We start from the raw sequence: 16,955 nt of genomic DNA, 5'->3' as shown, positions 1-16,955 counted from the left end.
GAGAGAGAGAGAGAGAGAGAGAGAGAGAGAGAGAGAGAGAGAGAGAGATAGATAGATAGATAGATATATATATCTAGGACACAGAGAAACCTTGCCTGGGAAAAACAAACAAACAGCAGCCATGGGCTTATATTTGAAATGGTAACAGCAGTAAATGCAGTTCATGAACCACCACTAATTTATATGTAAGTCACATTTTATGGATTCCCATAATTAGCTAGTATGTATTTTGTTTTGTTTTTAAGGAAGGGTCTCTCACTGTGTAGCCCAGACTGGTCTGGGCTTGTGATCTCAAACCTTGGCCGCCCAAGCATTAGGATTACAGGTGTTTGTCACTGTACCCGGTTTTAAATGTGGTTTACAATGTGACATTTATATATCAGCTAGGTAAGCATGGGCCTTTCGTTAAATGTGATTCATAGTAAGATAATGCACAAAGAGGTCGAGGGCATCACACACACGCACACACACACACACACCACACACACCACACCCATACACACTCAACCACTATGGGGGTTCCAGGGATCAAGCCTGTAGTCAGGCTTGGTGGCAGGTGCCTAACCCTGCTGAGCCATCTCACATAACCTATTTTTCCCTCCTAGGGTGTGAATAGTGTGTAAGTTCATGGGTCTTAAACAGTGATCCAGAATGATCTCCAGTACTTCAGTTCCCCTCACCAAACTAGTATTATGACTTCTTTAAAAAAATTTTATTTTTAATTATTTGTATATGCTGTGCCTATATGTGAATGAGCACAAGTACCCACAGAGACCACAAGCATTGGATGCCCTGGAACTTGAGTTGCAGGTGGTCATGGGTCACTTGATGAGGGTGTTGGGACCCAAACTCATGTCCTCTGTAAGAGCAGTACGTGATTTTAACTGTGGAGCCAGCTCTCTAGCCTGTGGCTTCTTTTCCTTGCTCCTGTGTCCCACACACTGACTGCCTTCTAGGGCACAGTTAGTTAGGCTGACCACTCTGACTAGGTAGTGGGCTATAGTCACTTAGACATTGGTTTCCTAGAGGTGTCATAAGAATTGTGGTGTAGTAGGTGGCCCTAAGCAACAGAAATTTATTTTCTCAGCTAGAAAGTGTCGAATACCAAGGTCCTGGCAGGGCTACACTGTCTAAAAACCACTAAGGGGATGTCTCTGTGCCTCAGTGTCTGGTGACTCCTGGTATTTCTTACAGGCAGCATTTCCAGGCTTGGCTTTTCTCCCCTTAGTGCTCCATTTCTTTCTGCTCTGCCTGCCCTCTTCTCCCATGACATGATTTTTGTTGTTCATGGTTTCTCTTATCTTGCCTCATGATGTGTACTTATGTTCTTCCTTTTGGCCTGTCTCATGTTAGACCATATACAGGATGAGCTCAGGAAACTGAGTTTTACTACTCTCCTGCCAGTGGTATAGCACAGCCTCTGTCAGAAAGCACAGGTATTCATAAATATTGTATCCTATGGATGAGGGGAGAGTGAATTCTGCTTTGTTTCCTGACTTGGATTGAAATTTTAAAAAGGCTTTTGATTTAGGCTCTTTGGCAAAACATTCCTTCAAGTAATTGTGGATTTCACTCGGACTATGAAAGTCTCTCACTGTGAGATAGGTGTGGTAGCTTTAGATGACAGTACATAATGCATAGCTATCCTTAGGGAGTGTCTTGCATGTTGTACCTCAGCTGTCATTCTAATGAGACCTAAGGAATGGTGTTATTAGCAAGGCTAAATGTACATGCTGACAGTTTTGGAGGCACATGTACTTTCTTGGGCAGTTTAATCTAGATTAAAAGAAAATCCTATCTGGGAAGTATGGAAAATAAATTGGCTTTAGCAAGAAAAAAAAAAAAGGGCCAGTGTAGTTGTATGCTTAGCTTTTAACAGCTAGCCTCATATTAGAGAGCAGGGTGGCCCAGTGGCCCATATGGGGCAGTCCTGAAGGGCCAGGTGACTGAGAAGGTATCTGAAGCCTGTGGTGTGAGTTTGTTACCAGATGACCCAAACTGTCTTGAGGAGCCCACCATGTTAAGAACTGGAGGTGTCTGGTCATGTTTCCCTTCCACGATTTCCTGGTGCCCTCAGTGAAGCTCTGTGTTGGAGTAACAGCAGATTGCGTTGTCTGTTGTGGCCTTCCTCAGTCTCCTAGCCCCTCTTTTGTGAATAACGTTTTATTAGAATAAGGCCATGCTTATTTGTTCATGTTTTTGAGTGATTGCTTCTCTTTAAATGTCAATGTGACATATTTGTTGCAGACCATTCATTCTTCAAAGCCTAAATAAGTGTTGATTATCTGACCCTTAACTGGAGCCCTCCAACCCTTAGTCTAGTGAGCACATTGAAAGTGTTTGGGGAGGAGTCACAAAAGGCGTGTGTGCAAGAGCATGAAGGGACAGCTTGCTGTGACAGGGAGCACTATTGCCAGTTATTTAAAGGCTTGGTTTTTAGGCCTTTCTCTGCTTAACTTTGTAGAATAAAATGAAACACAGGATTGAAAGGCTAGGGTTGAAGAGGATTATTTATGTATGGAAAGCTGGTTAGCCTCAGACCATTTTCTTTCTGGAAGTGGTTAGGTTTGTTTTGTTCTTGATAGCAGGAAGTACTAAAGAGCCGTATAACTAAGACTGCAGTAGCTGTGGTTGGACGTGCTGTGAGTGTGTTGGGTTAGGCCACCTCTGGACAGTTTGCTGGAAAGTACCTCTTACCCTGAGGCTGTGCTCTTGAGTATTTTTTCAGGCTTATCGATTGTGGAGTCAAAGTAAGCCTTGCTAGATATTCCCCAGGTTACTCACCAGGTTCACATTCTCTGGAGTGTACTTAACAAACACGAGCAAACACCTGTGTTCAGTTTAGCACCTTTAATAAATTTTCCCCTCATGGTGAGTGAGGTTTTGCCATTCTTCCTCCTTGTGACTCACAGGAGTCACTGTAAGAATGTTTAAATGATATGTGGCTTTAAAAAGCACTGTGTAAGTTGAGAACACTGAGTATTGTGTAGGGTTACTGTTTGCTGCCTTGGACTCTCACACTGATCTTCTTGCTATAATTTACTTGAACTCATTGACCACTATTGAATGTCAAATTAGAGTCCTATAGAGTAAAATGCCCCTTTCTGTGTTTACATTCTGGGCTTCAGGAGTAGAGGTTTAAAGTATCAGATTATAAAAAGAGCTTTTTCACGCTGAAATATCATCAACTAAAGACTTTGTTTTGGATCTAATTCAAAATGATGAAGAGTTAATAAATGAGGCTGTTTGAACAGACAGTTTTGGACATTGTGCCTATTGGATGCTCATGCTGCACCTCACGCTGTTTCCTTCTCAACTGTAGTTCTTACGGAGATTGTGCTCCCCTGCAGAGGGTGGGCTGGAAATGGGTGCTCTTCCAGTTTTTCAGGTCACCTGCCTCCACCACATGGTATGGGTACAGACTGTTAAGTGGAGGCCAGGACACTCCCTTTGAGTCATCTGTGTAGAGTTTCAGGGGTGCTTAGTTAGGTCTGGAGGCCCAGGGGAGCTGTCAGGGCAAGTGCCTTCTTCCTGTGACACTTTCTGGGTGGTGATGTCTGCTGTGCAGAAAGCCTTGTCACAGTGCAGCTTGCTGAAAGTTACAGTAAGACAACTTAGGTAGGCCTGCTGAGAGTCTGGTGATAGCCCCGAAGTATAGTTCTGGCCGGTATAAGCAGACCACATCTCCATCATCATCTTCTTCTTGCCCATGTCAGGTCTTTTGTCCCAGATAGTTACTCCATCTTAATTGTAATTGTTAGAGAAGTGGAAGAAAACCACACAGAATCTATTGAGTAGACATTTGAGTTACTGATAAGTACATGTATGGTCAGCTTGTCAAATCCTTGTCACATGCCATCCACAGGTGAATAAGGCAGAAAGCTCACTCAGAGTTGTCCAAAACAACTAGACCACTGTAGGTTAAGGGGGGTGTAGGAAAGCCATGAGGTAGTACTACATGCCTTTAATCCCAGCACTTGGGAGGTAGAGGCAGGTGGATCTTTTTCTTTTCTCTTAAAAGTTTTCCCCTGTGCCAATCCCTAAACTCAATGTTCTACCACGCAGCTGTATCCCCAGTCCATGGTGTAATGCCTTTACTGAAACACTGCAACATTATAAAGTTGACTGAGAGGGGCAAGGGTGAGCCAGTGATGAACCTAGCAATTTGCACTCCGAGTGTATGACTGAAACAATCACATTAAGATCAACTCCAGGCCTGTGGCTCTTTCCTCTTGCCATAAAATAATGGCTAACTGCTCTAGTCTTGTTATCCGGAAGGGCATAGCATATAAATGGATGTGCTCTCCAGGGTTATTTTACATTTGTTTTCGTTAAGAAATACTATTATATCTGTTAGTAGTTATGGTTAATCATAAAATGTTTTTGTTTCTTAACAGTACAGCGCTTTGGATACCAACCCGCTCTCTCTGTATGTCATGCATCCATTTTGGAACACTATAGTGAAGGTAAGATTATTAACGGTGTGTGTTTTTGTTTAAACAAATTTTTAGTTATTTTAACCCTTCTTACAGAGTCTTACTGCTACCACTAAGTTTAATTTTTTGCTGTTCTAGTTATTGAACCTGGGGCCTCATGCGTGCCACCAGGTGATCCAGATAGAACTGTATCCTCAGCCTTGCTTTTACTTTTTGAAAAATTTGGTTGTAGACTTATTATTTTATGTGTATGAGTGTTTAGCCTGCATGCATGTCTGTACCATGTCTGTGCTTAATGCCCTTGGAGGTCAGCAGAGGACATCAGATGCACTGGAACTGGAGTTAGAGATGGTTGTGAGCCACACTATGTGGTGCTGGGAATTGGACTTGGGTCCTGTGGAAGAGCAAATGCTCTTAACCACTGAGCCAACTCTGTAGCCCCTTTTTACTTTTTAAAACAGGGGCTCACTGGGTTGCTTTGGACTTGGAATCCTCCTGTCTCATTGGCCTGAGTAACTGAGATTGCAGGCCAACAATGCTTTTCATAAGCTATCTTAGAGGTGCCAGCTTTCTCACCCTGCCTCAGTCAACTCTCTTTTTTTTTTTTTTTTGGTGTATCTGCCTGTTGAAATCTAAATGTATACATTGTAATGAATCATTGTTATAAAAAAAGCTTTTTTAAACCTTCCAAAATTAACTCAATGCTATCATTACAAAGGTTTGTGTATTTAAAAAGAATCATTTAAAGACAGGAGACAGGAAGAAGATTCTCATCTAACAACTGGAGTTACTGTTTACATTTTAATACACATAACTCCTGCCCATAATCTTTCAAACTGATAATGACCTAAATGTTGTGATGTTTATTGAACAGAGCTTTCTTTAATTTACAACTATTTTGGAAAAAAAAACAGGTGTTTCCTACTTGGCTGGCTCCCAATCTTATAACCTTTTCTGGCTTTATGCTGCTTGTGTTCAATTTCCTACTCCTGACATACTTCGACCCTGACTTCTATGCTTCAGGTAAGAATCTTATTATCTTATATCTTAATACATAATTTAAAACCTTTTGAGTAACAAAAATAAGGTGTACTTAATTAATTTCTGACTCTAATATGTTTATGTTTCTGAAAGTTTTGGATGTTAAAATGTTATATAAGATGTTGGAATTGTATATAAAACTGAGTTGTGTTTTTATAATGTTACATATGTTTCTATTAAGTTTTAGAAATGCAGTAGCAGCTTACTTAGTAAATTCAGATATGCTTTCTAAAAAGCTGTGAGACTTTGGCAAATAACGAATAATTAGAAGCCAGGTGTGGTGATGCATGTTTGTAATCCCAGCACTTTGCATGTGCAAGGCAGGAGAGTCAGGATTTCAGGGCCAGCCTTAGCATATAGCGGAAGTTCACAAGCATACCAAAAAAAAAAAAAAAGATTTACATGTAGATAGAAATTTAGGATTTGAAACTATGTAAAAATTAGTGACTAAGTAGGGCCCACTGTGCAAATAAATGCCAGGAATGAGCCTCTCCCATCTCCAGTCATAGAAAAGGAAAGCTGCCTCTATTCTAAAGGGAATGCAGTATCTCCTGCCTTCTGTTCATTCCTTCCCTTTAGATGACTCCTGGTTTCCTCTCAAATGGTTCTTAGTTGGGCTTTGTTTGTTTTATAGTGAGTGTAGTGATTAAACTCGAGATTTTACACGTTAGGCATGCACTGTACCACTGAGCTAGAAACTCAGCCCATTCTTTACATTTTATTTGGGTTGGGGTTTTACTAAGTTGCCCAGGTTGTCCTCAAATGTAGAATCCTTCTGAGTAGCTGAATCTACAGGCCTGAGTGCTAAGTCTTACATCTGGCTTTCCTAAAATATTTTTGCTATCTGTCTAGAACGTGGCTTATTAGAACTGAATCAGGACCCCATATGGGGTCACATTCCTGAGTGTAAAGGAGTCACAGAAAATTTGTCAGCAGTAAAATATCTGTGAGCACTCAACCACTAAAAACAAATTCAAAATCAGACAAGTAGTGAGTCTGCGCTGTTGGCGGCTGCACTCCCTGGGGGTGTGCCGTGACTTCACTATAGCCTTGCTTAAGAACACTGCCCAGACACTCAGCTCTGCTTCCAGGCTGCTCTATGTTATGAAATGTAATCATTTTACTGAATGTAAAATGAAATGTTCTGCTCATAAATGTCATGGCTTTTTAAATGAAAAACAGAGATGTAACATTTTCTTATGTATCCTCATCCTGTAAGTATTAAATTGGTATGTCTTGGATTGAATTGTGTTAGCATTTTTTATTTAAAATTGATGTTTAGGACTGGACATGGTGGTATGGGCCTTTAATCTTAATGCTTGGGAGGCAGAGGCAGGTGGACCTCTGAATTCAAGACCAGTCAGAACTACACAGTGAGACCCTCCTTTTCTTAAAAGCTGTTAGGGGCTGGGGATATAGCCATTTAGAGTAAGCATGCCTGGCATGCACAAAGCCCTAGTTTGGTCCCCAGCACAGTACAGCATAAAGTAGGTGTGGTGGTGTATGCCTGTAACCCCAGCTCTCACAGGGTGAAAACAGGAGGCTCAGAAGTCCACAGTCTGCCTGCCTTTGCAACATACCGAGTTCAAGGCAAGTACGGGCTACATAAGTCCCTTCATCAAGAAAATAAATAAAAAACTGTGACCCTTTCTAAGCTGGAGAGATGGCTCTGTGGCTAAGAGTATATGGTTCCTGCTGCGTACTTGGGTTTGGTTTTAGCACCCAAGTTAGGCAATCTCAGTGATCTGTATGTCCAGCTCTAGGGAAATCAGACCTCTCTGTTCTTCATGTGCATATATCCAGACCCCCCCCCCCCACACACACACAAACAAAATAAATCTTTAAAAGTTGCTGTTTGAATTGCTAGTTTGAGTCTTATTTGAAAAAAAATTAATTTTGCCTTGGGATTAGGACAGAATTCCAGCAATTTCTGAAATGGGCCTACCAGATTTCTGGTATTCTGTGTTATACGTTTATGTAAAATAATGTTCTTAGCATTGACACTTATAAAATTAAAATTCAGATCAACCATGAAAAATGTTGAAGATGCTCTATACCCTCTATAATATCAAATATTTGGCCATTATCAATTCTTTATATAAAAATAAACAAACGTCCATCTCATTGGTATGCAGATTTACTTTAGTCTTTAATATCATTTTTTAAAAATTTTATATGCATTGATGTTTTGCCTGCATGTATGTCTGTGAGGGTGTTGGATACCCTGAAATGCGAGTTAGAGTTCTGAGCTGCCATGTGGGTGCTATTCTTCAGCCCAGGTCCTTTGGAACAGCAGCCAAATGCTCTTAACCACAGGCATTTCTCCATCTCTACTTCAGTCTTTAATAAAAGGTACAATCCTCTGTATACTAAATTTATTTTAAAATAAATTTCTTTATGATTTGTTAGTAAATCTTTGGCTTGCATACCTATTTTATATGTACTTATATGCCCAAGTTTGCAAATACATTTTTTGCATTTTGTATTTTAATGCTAAGGATACCCCAAACATGTATTTTTATTTTTTAATTTTATGAGCTTTAAAAACAACTTCCAAATAAATAAAAACATCACACACCTAAATTAGGCAGATCCAAAGTCTGTATAACTCAAAGAATAGGCACAGGGCAGAAGCTGTGGAGTATTGCATTCAGTTTTGCACTTTCAGTTCAGATATACTTATGGACCCATCTACCACCCAAACCAAAAAAATCTGTGACAGAGCTAGAACAACAATTAGATTTATATCCCCTTTCATAACTCATGTCTCATTGCCCAATAGTTAGCCTTTCCCCTTTATGAATATTGTACTCACATGTATATTTGTTTACATATATACATGTATATTACTGGTTAGATTCTGTATATGAGAGAGAACATTTGTTTTTTTTTTCTTTTTGAGAATGTATGACCTCACTTAAATATTACACATTCTAAATCTATTCATTACCTGCAGATTTTGAAACATTCATTTTTACAGCTGAGTAATAATATATATAAACTGCATATTTATAATATACATGCATCAAGTTTTCATTATATATTAATTATTGTAACTAAGGATATTTCTTCTCTGATTACTCTTAAGATTATTTAAGATGAGATCTTGCTACGTAGCCCAGGCTGGCCTGGAACTCTGTAGTCTATCCTCTAACTCACCACCTTCTTTCTCAGCCTCCCAGCAGATCACAGGTGTATACCACCACATCTGTGAATTCAGTTTTTAAGTCTCTTATATAAATTATTTTTTATTTTGATTCTGTAAGTAAATTTTGTTTTGTTTTGTTTGAGACAGGATCTTTCTAGCTTTGGCTGTCCTGAACTTGATATATAGGCTAAGCTGGCCTTGAACTCAGAAAGAACAACCTGTCCCTGCTTCTGGAGTGCTGGAATTAAAGGCATGCACCACCACACCCAGCTTTTAAATAATTTTGAAGTGAAAATGGACAGTCAGTCTTGCACTATATAATGAAAATACAATATGGATGCTGTCTTAGTTAGGGTTTTATTGCTGTGAAGGGACACCATGACCAAGGCAACTCTTATAAAGGCAAACATTTAGTTGGGGCTGGCTGGCTTACGTTTTCAGAGGTTGGGTCTGTTGTCCTCATGGCGAGAAGCATGGCATCACTCAGGCAGACTTGGTGCTGAAGGAGCAGGAGGAGCCTGTTTTCCACAGTAGCCAGGAGGAGGGTAAGGGTCACACTGGCCAGACTTAAGGACGTGTGTGAGACCTCTAAGCCCCATCTCCACAGTGACAACTCCCTCAAACAAGGCCACACCTCTTCTATAAAGCCACACCTGATAATAATGCCACTTGCCATGGGCCAAGCATACTCAAACCACCACAGATACTTACTGTTAGGGAGTTTGCCAGAGAGTCACTTTGGTTTGGGTGGAGTTTACTGCTAAATTTTAATATTTTAGTTCTGTAGTCAGAATACATCTTCAAGTAAGTTAACCTCAAGTAAATTAAAAGGCAGCAACATTTCTTGCTGGTAGCAGGTAGGATGGTAAGGCTATTGTATGTAGTTAGACTGTATTAACGTCTTGGTTACTTTCCGTTGCAGCACCAGGTCATAAGCACGTACCTGATTGGGTCTGGATTGTTGTGGGCATCCTCAACTTTGTTGCCTACACTCTAGGTAAGAAACTGGCAAATACCCGTTTAGTCAGTGACTGGCATATCAGCAAGACTAAACACTTATTAAATTAACATTTTCTCCTATGCTTAATTCATTTTTAACTAGAGTCTATTAGTGTCGTGTTCCTGTTGATAGGTTTATATTTCTGAATCTGGAAAGTGCTGGCACTTGCTGCTAGGGCTCCAGGATAAAGCAGGGGTTGGCAGATGACTGCTTGTAACCAAATTTGGGTAACTGTCTGTTGTTGGAAGTAAGGTTTTCATTGATGATCTTTGGTGTGTGTGTTCTTTTGTTGTTGTTTAAGAAAATGTTAACAATTCTCTAGTAATTTCATACACATATATAATATGTTTAGATTGTACCAATACCCCCCCCCCCCCACACACACACACGCCTAAACTTTTTTGGTCCCCCTTCCATGTTCTCTTCCCCACTTGAGGCCTCTTTTCTTTTCTTTTCCTTCTTAACCCACTGAGCCCAGTCAGCACTGCCGCATGTGTATGGGTGTAGATGGGGCCGCCATTGCCATGGGAAGCAGTAGGAAGGCCACACCTGAAGACAGCTGACTCCAAAAGCACAGCTTTACTCTGGAGCACAGCGATGCTCATTCCCCTGTGTGCTGTCTGTGGCTGCCTTCCTTCAGTAAAAGTCCAGTAGAGAAGGGGAACAGAGTCTCACAAAGGACATGCCCCATAGAGCCTAAAGCATCTATTGTTTGGCCCTTAACGCAGGATTTACCAGCTCTTGGAATAAGACTTTACTTTTGCTTTAAGTTGGACAAGGAATCCTGGCATAGAAAGTGATTGAGTGCTGAGAAGTTAGTGATAGGGTACAGTGGGGAACAGATAAGGAGGGGCTGTTCTCACTCGGGAAAGGGGTCAGGGCCATCTGAGTGAGACCCACCCTGCGAGTTCTGCCTGCAAGAATGCTCTGCAGCAGGAGCATCTGTGGGTCCCATCCTGTCTACTTGTCCTTCTTTCCCCTTGCTGGGCTAACTAAAATATTAAATCTTTAAGAGTAAGTATTCTTGTTTACTTTTGCACCCTAAGTTTCTAGAATGTGGCCTGGCAGATAATAGCAGTTCAGTATTTGGTTTTCAAATATATGTAAAATAGCAGACCTGAATTTCAAGTTGTTTAAGTATTTTCATATAAAAATCATTTGTTCTCACAGAGCCAGTAGTTCACTAGTGCATAAGCAGTTTGTTGCAGAGCTTGTCATGAGATAACATGAAGCAGTTTATATTAATTAGATGTCATTATGCTAGCATTACAAAATACTAACTTAGTTGGCACTACAGTGACTTCTGTAGGGCTGAGAATGTGTTTCATAATAATGGAATATCCTGTAAGTCACCATTCTGAGAAAAAAAATACATTCTGAAATATACTCAGATCTAACATAGGGAGCTGGAATGAAGTCACTGAAAAAATGCACAAAATCTAATTAATATGTATTTTGTGGATATGATGGTTTAACCATATAAGAGTTGCACAGAAAATAGAAAATTGTTAAGCCAGTGAATAGGAGAAAGGTTTTACTTGTTTTTGTTTGTTTGGTTTTTTTGGTTTGGTTTTTCGAGACAGGGTTTCTCTGTGTAGCCCTGGCTATCCTGGAACTCACTCTGTAGACCAGGCTAGCCTTGAACTCTCGAACTCAGAAATCTGCCTGCCTCTGTCTCCCAAGTGCTGGGATTAAAGGCGTGTGCCACCACCACCTGGCATTGTTTTTGGTTTTTGAGGGTTTTTTTTTTTTTTTTAAGTTTTTCTTCTGTTTTGTTTCTTGTGCCTACCACTCCTGCTGGTCAGCTGACTTCCCTCTTTGTAAGGAACACTGTTACCCGGGTTAGAGACTTGGGCAGTTGTCTTCTTGGGTCTTGCATTTCTACATATTCTCTCATTTTTTTTTTCCCTGTTTGGTTTTCTTTGAGAGTTTCACTTGTGGCTCAGTGTGGCCACCGGCTTAAGCTCCTCCTGCCTCTGTCTCCTGCAGGGAAGTCTGGACTACCACACCAGCTTTCAGTCCTTCTTTGTTAGTGTTCCACTTGCCACCAGCATTTCATTCCCGTTATCCTCTGTCTGTCCAGGCTGACTGACTGGGGTTCCCGTCTCCAGCCTGCTGTTCACCCTGCTGTAGCAAACCTTCCGAAAGCATGGCTTTTCTCTTATCTATCCATACATCTTCTAGTTGCTCTGTCCCTCCAGTCACTGAACTTCTGAGGTGCCTTGAATCTCTTCTAGAGTTTGTTGTTTTTAATAGAGAGCCAAGTATGGTGTTTTACCTGCATGTATATATGTGCACTGTGTGCATGTCCAGTGTCCCAGGAGGCCAGATAACGGTGTCATGAACTGCCATGTGGATACTAAAAACAGAACCTGGGTCCTCTGCAAGAGCAGTGAATGCTAAACCATCTTCCCAGCCCCTCTTTTAGCTGTTTGATATTGTCTTCACATACTGGCTTGTAATCAGCCCCTAGCTTGCATTTCCTGAGCGTGACTTGCCGCTCTTTGATATCTCGAGGCTTCTAATGTGCACTGTGGTTTTCCATCTCAGTGAGTGCACATCTCTCCTTGAAATGGCACACTCCTGTATCTCTTACCTGCTGAAATCCAACTCAGTCCTTAAGTTCCCACTCACGTTTCACTTTGTTCTAAAGGCCATCTGCCCTTGCCTTTTAGACTCTTCCATGGTTTGTGACACAACCATGCTTTTAATGATTGTCATATGTCCCTTTCTCACTTGTAAACACTCCAAGGGCACAAACTCAGTTAATTATAAGATTCTCGTAATTTTTATTTATTTATTTTAATTTTACATATTTGGGATATTTTGTCTGCATATGTGTCTGTATACCATGTGTGTGCTTGATGAAGCAGAGCTGGTCAGATCCCCTGGTATTAGAGTTACAGATGGTTGAAAGTCACCACACGAGTGTTGGGAATCAAACTGGAGTCCTCTGGAAGAGCAGCCAGTGTTCTTAATCGCTAAGCTGTCTTTCCTGACCTTGTCATTTTTATAGCACCTAGAATAGCAAGTGCAACTGTAAAAGTTCAGCAGATTTATCATAATATTGTCTGACTTCTATACTATGTGCTTATTCTGAGTGCACTTAAAATGAGGGGAAGACCAGGCGTGTGAAGAAGGAACACTGTTTGTGTCACAGAGGAGGAAATGAGTGTGTTCACTAAAGTACTTTGGCTCTTGGAGCAAGCAAGTAGTTGATTAGATAATTGTAATGAGCAGCTCTGAGAGCTTGAGAGTTCGTGCCCAGCTTGGAGGAGTTTGGAGTCAGCTAGAATGCTTCTTTCTTAGATCTAAGATGAGACTATCAGTGTAATATGGGTTTTTAGATTCAACTTTAAGAAATTGTGGGGCTGGAGGAGAGAAGGCTCAGTGGTCAAGAGTGCTGTTGATCTTCTAACACCCATAGCAGCTGGCTCACACCTGCTTGTTATCCCAGCTCCGAGGAATTCAATGCCTTCTTCTGGCCTTCATGGCCTTATGCATATAGATGGCAGACACACACAATATCAATGAATCAATGGAAAATAAATATTTAAAACAAGACATTACATATTTTATTTCTGAAGTGTTTGAATTGGAAGATTATAAGAGTCCTGGCTGGTAGTAACAGGACATTCCTATTACTGGTTTTGCCTTTTCCACTGGTTTCCTGAAGTTGACTTTCTCCATGCTGCTCAGACGTTGACTCTTCCTTTGGTGTATGTTTTGTTGCAGATGGAGTAGATGGAAAACAAGCACGGAGAACCAATTCCAGCACCCCGTTAGGGGAGCTGTTTGACCATGGCCTGGATAGTTGGTCGTGTGTTTACTTTGTTGTGACTGTGTACTCCATCTTTGGACGAGGACCCACTGGCGTCAGTGTTTTTGTCCTTTATCTCCTGCTATGGGTAGTTTTGTTTTCTTTTATCCTGTCTCACTGGGAGAAGTATAACACAGGCGTTCTTTTCCTTCCATGGGGATATGACATTAGCCAAGTGGTAAGTATATATTCTGCCCTACCTTGTCCACATGTCTTAAAGTTTATATTAACCCTTTTCACTGCTGTTAGGCATTTTTAATTAGAACTGATGTGTGGGGCTGGAGAGGTGGCTCAGTAGTTAAGCACGGCTTCTTTTGTTTTCAAGTTGCGAGCTTCAGTTCTGAGGAACTACCTGGCAGCTTACAACTGTCTGTAACTTCAGTTCTAGGGGAAACGATACCTTCTTCTGGCCTCCCTGGGCACCAAACTCTTGGTGGTGCACATACATCTGGGCTGCGGTGGCGCATGCCTTTAATCCTAGTACTCAGGAAGCCAGGAGGCAGAGGCAGGTGGATCTCTTGAGTTTTGAGAACACCCTGGTCTATAGAGCGAGTTCTAGGACAGCGAGGGTTACACAGAGAAACCCTGTCTCTAAAAACCAAACCAAACAAACAAAAGAACCACAAACATTAAAAAAAAATTAATAAAAATTTAAAAAGGAGAATTGCTGTGTGCTTTACTGTTTTCTTTTCCTGGAAGGAGGGCTGGGTTGGAAATGTAATGCAGTGCTAGAGCACCTGCCTAACATGTACAGGTCCATAGGTTCTGCTTCCAGCATCATTGACTTCACAATACACAAAACTAAAACATGACAACAAACCTAGCACTTGGCTTTACCAGTTCCCAGCACATGGCCTCTAGCTTCATATGTGTTGTCAGTGTTTTCCTAAGTCTTTTACAGGAAGTGCGATTAAGTGCTTTGTCGTGAATCTCTAAGTGATAAGAGATTTAAAAATATCGTAACTACAATGCCATTATTACATTAAAATTTAATAACTTAGTGCTATTAAATATGACTTATTTGGAGGAAGGTGCGCACATCTGGTGAACTGTTGGCTTTCATCTCCCTTGCCAACCTCAGTGAGTAGAGAGAACGGTCTCTCTGTCCAGCTCTGGGTTACCCTCCCTGCCTTTGAGTCTCAGCTTCTGGTGTGGTCATTTTACCATTTGCCATGAGACTCCAGTGAAGAACTCAGAGGCATGTTAGTATGTTTGCTAATGGAGGTTGGTTAGGTGAGCAAATTAAATCATCCCACGACTTACCAGTTTCTGGGCTGCCTTTGAAAGGCTCCAGATGCTAACTAGTTGCCTGTGTTGCCTATAGATGCTATTTGATGGCAGTCTGGGGTCGGGGGGTCTCTTATAGGCAGGAAGATTTGCCATATAGCAAATTTCAGCTCATTTTTAGTAATCACTTTGATGAGACTTAGTGATGCATAGATCATAGCTGGCTCCCTGGATTTTCAGCTGTTAATGCCTGTGTTCTGTCTGTTTCCCTTCCAGACTATTTCTTTTGTCTACATAGTGACTGCGGTTGTGGGAGTTGAGGCCTGGTATGAACCTTTCCTGTTTAATTTCTTATATAGAGACCTATTCACTGCAATGATTATTGGTAAGAAGCTCCATGTCGAAGCCTGTTTTAACATCACTTTGTTATAAAAGCCAGTGTCTGACTGTAGCGAGTGGTAACACTCTTCCTTGTTCTCCAGCAAGCAGAGTAACCCTACGACCCTGTACAGTGTCTGCCAGAATGTTAACAAAAACAAGGGGGCTTTTGTTATTGAGCACCAAGCCTTTTCTAATCAGAGAAGAATACCGGAGTAGATCACCACATGAGCTTTGTAGAGCTATTATCCGGTAGTCTACCCTGTATTGGAGAATTTACATTTAGTGGACAATTCATACCTACTTCAAGTTGAAAACAATTGATTTCAAAGAGTACGATTGATGAAATATGGAGACTTTATGACCTGTCTGCCTAAAAGATTAAGCCTCTTTTCCTCTTGGATTCCCTCCTTCTTAATGTCACTGAGCGCTGAAGATTTTTGGTTTTGGTAACCATCTTTTTGCCCTGTCTGTTGCTCTCTTAGAAGCGACCTTCATGGTATACAGAAGCCACCTGTCTCCAACCTTGTGTCAGCCCTCCTGTCACAGAGCCTCTTCCCACCAATCACCTCAGCCGGGTTGATTTTTTTTTTTTTTCCTTTGAGGCAGGATTTTATGTAATCAGGGCTGGCCTTGAGTCCCTGATCCTCCTGCCCCGACTCCCAAGTGCTCGGATTAAAGATGTGCTGTCCCCATGACTAGCTGAAATATTATTAAAGCACATGGTTTACATTTTTAAAAAATTCCCATACAGTAGATGTTTGTATTTTTTTCTGTAAACTCCATAGGACAAGCTGCCTGGTTGAGAGACTTACTAATGGTAGGAGAGGAAAGGTAATTTTTCCAAGGTTTAAAAAAACAACAATAAGCAAAACCACTCCATACTAAAACAACGATTCCTAAGTGTGTGGCCCAGAACCACAGAAAGGTCTGCACTGACTATAGTAGCCATCAGTTTCTAAGCCTTTTTTTAGTTCACCCTTTAACAAGGTACACCAGCAGGAGGAGGGAGGGTTGCACTTAGATGAAGGAACAGATCAATAGCCTGCAAGTACACCTTTTAGTCTACATAAATCTTTAGTACTTTTTCTAGGACCCCTAAGATAATAACCTAGGATCTTTTGCATTTAACTGCTTTCCAGACTACTGGTGCTTTCCTGTACTGGTCCGCTGTCCTACAGACACCTCCTTTGGCTAAATCGAAAGCTAGCATGGCCACAATAAGAAGCACACACCATCTCGTTGTCTCGATATAAATAGTGATGAGATGGTTCATGCATTGTATGTTAATTCCAACTTAGTGTGTGTTCTTCACCTAGTAGGACTGTAGACGTTAATGGTCTTTGTTTAGCTCTTCATTTGGCAGACAGGTAGGGGACTAAAGTTAGTCTCATGATAAAAATAACACATAAATTCAAAATGATAGTTCCAAATGGAATCTGATAATAAAGGTACCACTTTGTGTTGTGAGATCATTTTCAGATATATACATTTGTATTTTGCTTCAACTTACAAGCATTGGCTTTTCTTTTAATTTTTTTTTCTTCCTAGTTATAGAAAGTATGTATGGTTACACCACAAAATCTATAAAGCAATATATTCAAAGAAGTATAGTTAGCCATTTTTTGCTTGTTATTTATTTGTGTGTGTGTGTGTGTGTGTGTGTGTGTGTGTGTGTGTGTGTGTTTAGGTCAGTGGCCTACTCTTCATGGGATCAGGATGGGGCTCTGAGGCTTGGCCCTTTTCTTAGCTTATAATTTATGGTCTAGATTTTCATTATTTCCTTATTGTAAGTTAGTGCATGCTTTATTTGCTCACTGTCTTTGTAGTTCCCCCGACCCCACACACTTGATGGTGTGTATCTATCCACTATAGTATATAATGTTTTCCCTGTCTCTTCCATTG

At 40.9% G+C, this 16,955-nt stretch overlaps 1 protein-coding gene across 1 annotated transcript in view; it reads left to right on the top strand.

The window, feature by feature from the left end:
- Selenoi (selenoprotein I) overlaps positions 1–16,955 on the top strand; it is a 35,330-nt gene that overhangs the window by 10,107 nt on the left and 8,268 nt on the right. The window contains exons 2-6 of the mRNA XM_028782933.1: positions 4,398–4,466; positions 5,351–5,459; positions 9,548–9,622; positions 13,361–13,623; positions 14,949–15,057. Coding sequence (XP_028638766.1) covers positions 4,398–4,466; positions 5,351–5,459; positions 9,548–9,622; positions 13,361–13,623; positions 14,949–15,057 — 625 coding nt within the window. The remainder of the gene's footprint in view (positions 1–4,397; positions 4,467–5,350; positions 5,460–9,547; positions 9,623–13,360; positions 13,624–14,948; positions 15,058–16,955) is intronic.

The sequence above is a fragment of the Grammomys surdaster genome, unplaced genomic scaffold (assembly GCF_004785775.1).
Source record: "Grammomys surdaster isolate TR1022 unplaced genomic scaffold, NIH_TR_1.0 946, whole genome shotgun sequence".
In the NCBI taxonomy this organism is placed as follows: Eukaryota; Metazoa; Chordata; class Mammalia; order Rodentia; family Muridae; genus Grammomys; species Grammomys surdaster.
The sequence above is the reverse complement of the archived record's forward strand: the minus strand, read 5'-3'. Positions and strand labels throughout refer to the sequence as shown.